This window comes from Cynoglossus semilaevis, chromosome 12 (assembly GCF_000523025.1).
Source record: "Cynoglossus semilaevis isolate Cse_v1.0 chromosome 12, Cse_v1.0, whole genome shotgun sequence".
NCBI lineage: Eukaryota > Metazoa > Chordata > Actinopteri > Pleuronectiformes > Cynoglossidae > Cynoglossus > Cynoglossus semilaevis.
Window position 1 is genome coordinate 3781039 of NC_024318.1, and position 6684 is coordinate 3787722.

General features: G+C 42.6%; 2 protein-coding genes across 3 annotated transcripts in view; one reads left to right on the forward strand and one right to left on the reverse strand.

The window, feature by feature from the left end:
• Positions 1–71: 71 nt before the first annotated feature.
• Positions 72–4009, forward strand: agt (angiotensinogen). Of its 2 annotated transcripts, XM_008321541.3 has the most exons (7): positions 72–240; positions 1254–1700; positions 1838–2204; positions 2799–2923; positions 3034–3182; positions 3460–3616; positions 3695–4009. In XM_008321541.3, exons 2-7 carry the CDS (start codon positions 1290–1292, stop codon positions 3869–3871), a joined length of 1386 nt encoding a protein of 461 aa, XP_008319763.1. In that variant the 5' UTR covers positions 72–240; positions 1254–1289; the 3' UTR covers positions 3872–4009. The 2 variants fall into 2 exon arrangements, with proteins under 2 accessions (XP_008319763.1, XP_024916524.1); XM_025060756.1 differs by lacking the exon at positions 72–240 and having other exon boundaries at positions 870–1700.
• Positions 4010–4752: 743 nt separating this feature from the next.
• LOC103387046 (conserved oligomeric Golgi complex subunit 2-like) overlaps positions 4753–6684 on the reverse strand; it is a 2482-nt gene continuing 550 nt past the window's right edge. Inside the window, exons 3-8 of the mRNA XM_017037009.2 lie at positions 6345–6605; positions 6165–6237; positions 5898–6040; positions 5457–5596; positions 5191–5374; positions 4753–4893 (exon numbers count right to left, since the gene is read on the reverse strand). Coding sequence (XP_016892498.2) covers positions 4795–4893; positions 5191–5374; positions 5457–5596; positions 5898–6040; positions 6165–6237; positions 6345–6605 — 900 coding nt within the window. The 3' untranslated portion in view covers positions 4753–4794. The remainder of the gene's footprint in view (positions 4894–5190; positions 5375–5456; positions 5597–5897; positions 6041–6164; positions 6238–6344; positions 6606–6684) is intronic.

Sequence of the window (6684 nt, forward strand, 5' to 3'; positions counted from 1 at the left end):
AGATCTTCCTTTCGCCCCCTCACCCCCTGGCGTCATCCTTCCTGAAGTCAACATGTGGAGGAACATTGGGAGGGGGGTCCGAGGGGTCTTTTCTTCTCTGTTTTATTTACAGCACCTCAGTGACCTGTGAGTCACGGCAGCTCTGGTTAATCAGTAATCTGAGTCGCAGCACCGTGAGCGGGGCTTTAAGTGGAGGAGAAGAGGAGTCAGGACTTCACTCAGCAGAAGAAGATCCTCACGGTAAGAGCCGCGTTTCTCACTTTTGGCTTAGCAGCTTTTTGTCTTGTTATTTCCTCACGGGGAAGTGCGTTCTTGAAACTCCGCTTCATCTCGTTGAATAACTTCCTGTAGCTCTGAGTGACTTTTTTTTTAATTTTTATTGCTGTGCAGCTCATTTCTTTGTGTTTGTTTTGTAATGCACACTGTGGACACAAGTGTAACGCTGATGCTTGGAATATGTGGTAAATCTTTTATGGCTTTATGACCAGTGTCTTCAGGTCAGTGTGGACACAGGTGGGAGGATTTCTCTGCACAAGAACTTCTGAGTTTGTTGAATTAATCGATTAAAAAACAGCAAAACCCCAAGGCCATGTCCTGTGGGACGTGTCCAAACATAGAGACGTGCATTGTTTGCAGACCTGCTCCAAAAGTCCATCAGTCCACATTTCTGCACAATCAACTCGAGGGATAAAGTCCTGTCTTTGCAGAAATGGTGGATTTTTAACTTATTCCACTTCAAAGTAACAAAAATAACAAAACCAGTTCACTGCAGGTGAGGGGCTGATGTTTGTTGGTTCTCAGTGGCAGAGTCAGCTCCAAGGTTCAGTTAGAAACGCCCACTTTAACTTTTTTTATTTTGGTGTTATTTCTACAAACAACATAGATTTTCACATTGTTCTTTTTAAAAAATAATCCTGCAACAATCTGACTGTAATATTTAATTTGTGTAATTTTATTATTTGTCTAAAATCTAGGGAATTAAACACTGTGCCTTTTACTCTGTATCAACTACACACACACACACACTGACACAGATTCATCTCATTATCTATGCGACCCTGGTTCTAGAGGGTAATGCCTGCCTCCCATTCAGTGAGCAGCAGGAGAAAAGACAAACAAAGAGGAGTCCATCCATCACTGACATGCTGCTCTATGCTCACTGCTCCAAACCACTTTAAGCCGGATTTCTCCCTAATACTGGCTGTGAGGTAATAAACACTGTTTGTTTGTTTGTTTGTTTTCTCTGTCCACAGAAGAAATTGTTTGAAAAGCATCCAGCAAAAGAGAAAATGCAGACACCGTCTGTCCTGCTCCTCCTGATTGGCTGCTGCCTGTCTGTGACTCAGGCCAACAGGGTCTACATCCACCCCTTCTTCCTCTTTGCGTCCGAGAATGTGACCTGCGAGAGTCTGCAGACCCAGTCCTCCAAACCCCTGGAGACGCTTCCTGTGGCCCCTCTGGACATTGAAGTCCTGACACCGGACAGCAGGGACCCATCCAAACAGGAAGTGCCGAGACAGAACGTCACACAGGGGACAGCCGTCCTGGCCAAACTGTTGAACTCTCTGGGCCTCGTGATGTACCAGGCCCTCAGCAAGAAGCAGCCCGGCACCAACATCCTCCTCTCTCCTGTCAACACCTACGGGTCGCTGGTCACCTTATACCTGGGGGTTTCCAAGAAGACGGCGCGCTTGTTACTGGTACATGAATTTGTCCAAACACAAGCAGAACATTCACTGTTGAACTGTTGACTTACTGCAGACTCACTAAGATCATCAGCCTTCATTCTTGCTTCAAATAATGACATTTGTTTTTTCCCACTTCTCTCCTTGTGAAGTTCATGCTGGGCCTCAGCAGAGACCATGAGAGACAAGATTGTGTGTACCTCGTAGATGGACACAAGGTTCTCCAGACCCTCCAGAGCATTAACTCCTTGATAGACGATGGACCCAAGGACGAAATCACGACCCAGGTGTGGGCGTTCACGCGTCATGGAGTCCAACTGTCCCAGGACTTTGTTCAAGGCACGCAGGACTTCTCAGACACGTCGTTCACCCGGAGCGTGGACTTCTCCAAACCCCAGGAGGCTCAGCTAACGCTGAATAACTTTGTGGAGCAGACGTCAGGCTCTAAGGTGAAGGACATCTTCAGAGACGTGAACTCCAGCAGTGACTTCCTGTTCGTCTCTTCCTTCAACTTCCAAGGTCTGTTGTGAAAATGTACTGATATAAATTTGTAACTTTAGGGCAGACCGTAATTCAGTCTCTAATCTTGTAACAGAACATTTTTTTAACCTTGTTAAAACGTACAACGAGCACCAAGGAGTGTAAACCTCCATGGGTCGTATAGGGTTTGGATTGTTGTGGACACTGTGGACTTGGACTTTGGTTTTTGGTCAAACAAATAGTTTCAAACTAAATGATTTAAACAGACTTTTGGGTGTGAAAACCGCTTTGATGTTACATCAGAGCAAAAAGAAAAGAAAAAAAAAGTGAAAATACATAATATGTCAAAACATGAGACTCAAAAAACTCACATGAGTTTCAAGGATGCGAAGAAAACACATTTAAAAAGTAGCAGTTAGGAGTTGATCCTTTTCTCTGGTGGCTAAAATGCATCATTATATATTCTGACACACTGTAAACACTGCACATCACTATTTATCTCCTCTTATTGAAAGTCAAACCGACTGTACTAGAGTGTGTAGTGTCATGGTATGACCACCGAGTGGTGCCTGATTCATTTCTTATTTCAACCAACCTGACTTTCCGTGGACATGTCTGTCTTTTGTTTTCCAGGCAGCTGGAGGACAGCCTTCCAGCCAGAGGACATGTCTTTAAAGGAGTTTCATGTTGATGAAACAACCACGGTGATGGTTCCACTCATGACCCACACGGGCCGTTACTACTACCTTAACGATAAGGTGAGAAATAATGTTTTAAACTTTAATTTTTGCTGTGTTCGTTACAGCTTATCACCGACTTGTTCTATATAATATTATGTATTTATTATGGGGTTTTTGTCTTCATGAAGATGCACCGGTGCACTGTTGTCAAGCTGTCTCTGAGCAGACGGTCGTACATGTTGCTCGTCCTGCCTCACCAAGGAACCAAACTCCGTGACATTGAGTCGAAGGTGCTCAAAGACATAACGTCCACGTGGCAGGAGAACCTTCAGGAAGGGTGAGGATGGCGTCACACAACTGTGTTCATAAATATCACATTTCCAGGATATTTTTCTCTTTCAGTGAATTTTTATTTAACAGACAATTTCACATTTCACAAGCTGAAAGAACGTTTTTATTTTCAAAGGCCAGGCCACACCGATATAAAACTGTAGACTCCTGCCTTTATTTGTGCCAGGCCACACCGATACAAAACTGTAGACTCCTGCCTTTATTTGTATGTAGTTTTGATGCAATTTTTTAATAATGTTTTTTTTTTTTTTTTTTTTACACAGGCTGTTGGCGCTCTCTCTGCCGAAGTTCTCCCTGACCTCTGTGAATGACCTCCATGACCTGCTGTCCAACATTGATCCAGACGCAGAAGCCAAACTGCTGGGCTCCCAGGCTGAGTTCAGCCAACTCAGTGACACCCAACCCTTCACTGTAAACCAGGTGAATGCTGTACGGATGCTGTACTAGTCTGTCACCATGAGAAGGTATGTGCAGCACTAACGGTCCGTCTCCTCTCAGGTGGTCCATAAGGTGGTGTTTGAGATGTCAGAGGAAGGAGCAGAAGTTCAGGACGTGACACAGGAAGAAGGCGTTCCCCTGAAACTGACCATCAACAGGCCTTTCTTCTTTTCTGTCATAGAAGGAGACTCTAACGCCATCTTGATGATGGGCAAGATCACGGACCCCACCTTATAACCACACTGTGATTAGTATTTTACAGATCTTTAAGTGTTTATTTTACAGATTTTTACTGTACTCGTACATAGAAAAAAAGTTTATAAAATTACAGAAATTGTTATTTTATCTGTCAGAAGTAAAAATAACAGGAAGTGACATTTGCATTTTTTAAAAGAAAATTAGTCTTTTTTTATAATAAGATACCATTAAAATAATTCACAAATATATTTTACATTTTACGTTTTTTGTTCTTTATGTGACTTTAATAGAACCCCGTTAAAATATGTTTTTTGTTCTTTATATGACTTTAATAGAACCCCGTTAAAATATGTCAGGTTGTGCTTCCGGATAATGCATGTACGTCATACGAAATTGTTTTTAACTAAATGAAAATTGAAGTTGTCTCTGTGAATAAGACAAACTCTTATTCCTATATTTTTTATTACAGTTTTGTATTCATTTGTGAATATATAGGAAATAATGTTTCTTTGTTGACCAAAGTGTTGAAAAACAGACAAATTCAACATTTTATCAAAAGTTCTTTTTACTTTCCCCTCCATTTTTAGACTCTATACTTACACCTTCAGTACAACGGACAACATTAGTCTTTCACCAAGCAACAGAAATAAGACAATAATTATTTAAATAATTTCAGAACCTTCCATTAAAAAAAAACTCCCTCATTATGTGAAAAAACATTATATCAACCAAAAACAGACTCTGGTTCTCGTAGCTAAAAAAAAAAAAAACATTGAGACATTTTTACATAATATTTCTTTTAGGAAAAGTGTTTTCATCTGTGTCAGTTCTTCTCCTACATTCTCCGTGTCTTCATAGTCTGACTTTTGTAAACTGCCACCAGGTCACAGCTTTGGCTGGGAGAGCAATTCTCTTTTCCAAACCTTCATGATCGCAGGAATCAGTGCAGCTAGAGTTTTACTTTACTGGTTTTGCTCGCCAAGTTCTCGAGCCTCTTTCACGAGGTCCGTCAGAGGGGAGAACATGGAGATGTCAGCTGGCTGTAGACCCATCTTCTGGATCTGTGGTAACAACACAGCAGAGTTAGAAGGAATTCTACATGACAAGACAGTCAACCAGAATAGCCAGAATACCAGAATAGGGTAGACTTTTGAGATGGGGTAACTCTACATATTAGTGTAACTGACTGAACCTGAAGTTCCACAGTACCAGAATGCAGTGCATTCTAGGTAGACTTTTGAGAGATGGGGTAAATCTACATCTTAGCGTAAACTTTAACTGACTGAACCTGAAGTTCCACAGTGGTCTACAGCAGTCTACTAAAGGATCGACTAACTGGACCAGTCCTGAGTCCTCACCTGCTCTCCCAGATATTCCACGTCCAGTGCCAGCTGCAGGCGGATCTTGCCATCATCAGTGAGGCCTCCGTTTGATCCTGCTGCACTCGCTGTGGCTCCGCCCTTTCTGGCTTGTTTCAGCCGTTTCAGACTCTCCTCCATTTTCCTCACGGAGCTCAGCACGTCTGAGATTGTCTCAAAGTACCTGGAGGTAAACCACACATTATCACTAGGTACATGTTATGTTATTTTTCCCAATATACTTCAACCGTTTGAACTCTCTTTACCTCTGTGTGCAGTCACAAAGTGTAACTCTCAGCCACTCCTGTGCAGTGGACGGTGTGACCAGCCCCGATGAGTCGGTCAACAACTGATGTAGAGGACGTAAGGCGTTGTCCATGTACGCTGATGCTCGCACGGGTACGTCCTAAACATCCAGAGCACAACAGTGGATGGAGTCAGCTTTGTTATGGTTAAAATAATGGCAGTAAAGCCAGTGAATTTGTTGAAATGTCATTGGTGTTTTAACAAACAAATTCAGCCATGTGTGATTTTTGACCTTTATACCTGCATATATCCATTGGGCCATAGAAATACCAAGTACATTTGCCTTCAGGTTGATGTGAAACAACAGTCAACAGTCAGGAGCAAACAAACACTGTTTGCTCTGGACTGTTGACTGTTGTTCGATCTAAGAGAATTGAGGACATGCGTCCATAGAGCCTGACCTTATTTGTCCGGCGGTAGAGTCGCGGAACCTCTGAGGCACTTTTGAGGAAGCGGCAGCAGCGTTCTGTCAGATGCTGTGTCATCTTAGTGTTCAGAGTGGGAATGCTGCTGGACAGGCAGGTCTTAGAGTCGGCAAGAGCATCTGAGGTTCAAGGAAATGAGGAAAAAATGCAATGAGAAGCGTCTCAGAGTCAGCTAAAAATATGTTGAGAGTGTTGGTTAGAAGACAACAGATCATGCTTTTAAAAATCAGTCCAGCAACTCACCTTCCACAAGGGCAAAGTTCTTAAACCCAATGGCTTCCAAACGCTTTCTGATTATTTCTGACAACTCAGGGATCTAAGAAGAGAAGAAGAAGAAGAAGCGCCAACCATGAGCAGGACACGACATCTGTGGGGAAGAAATGTAAGGTGAAAGTCACTGGACTGTGTTCCTAGTCTGCTCACCTGCTCCTGCAGTTTCTGGATGTCAGCAGCGATGTGGACCAGCTGCTTGGTGGATAGTGATGCAGGACTTCCACTCTCACTGCCCCCATCTGAAGCTCTGCTGGAGTTGGAGGAGGCGGAGCTGGGCAGAGGTCTGATTGTCTCTTTGGGAATCTCAGGAGGAGAAGTCTTAGTCAAGACCTGTGCAGACGACAAATGAAATATAGACAGTTTAACTAGTTCTAGTTTATTTTCTGAGGTAAAATCAAAATTCTGTACATCCTGTTGGTCAAATGTGAAATTTTGATTAAAAATTAAAAAAAAAACCAAAATATAAAATGTTATCTTTTCTGCATGTTTC

What these genes read in the sequence shown, in the direction of transcription:
- agt (XM_008321541.3), top strand. Translation starts at nt 1,290, where the DNA reads ATGCAGACACCGTCTGTCCTGCTCCTCCTGATTGGCTGCTGCCTGTCT. An exon ending in AGACGGCGCGCTTGTTACTG is followed by an intron (nt 1,701 to 1,837) that starts GTACATGAATTT and finishes CTCCTTGTGAAG; the next exon opens with TTCATGCTGGGCCTCAGCAG. An exon ending in ACTACTACCTTAACGATAAG is followed by an intron (nt 2,924 to 3,033) that starts GTGAGAAATAAT and finishes GTCTTCATGAAG; the next exon opens with ATGCACCGGTGCACTGTTGT.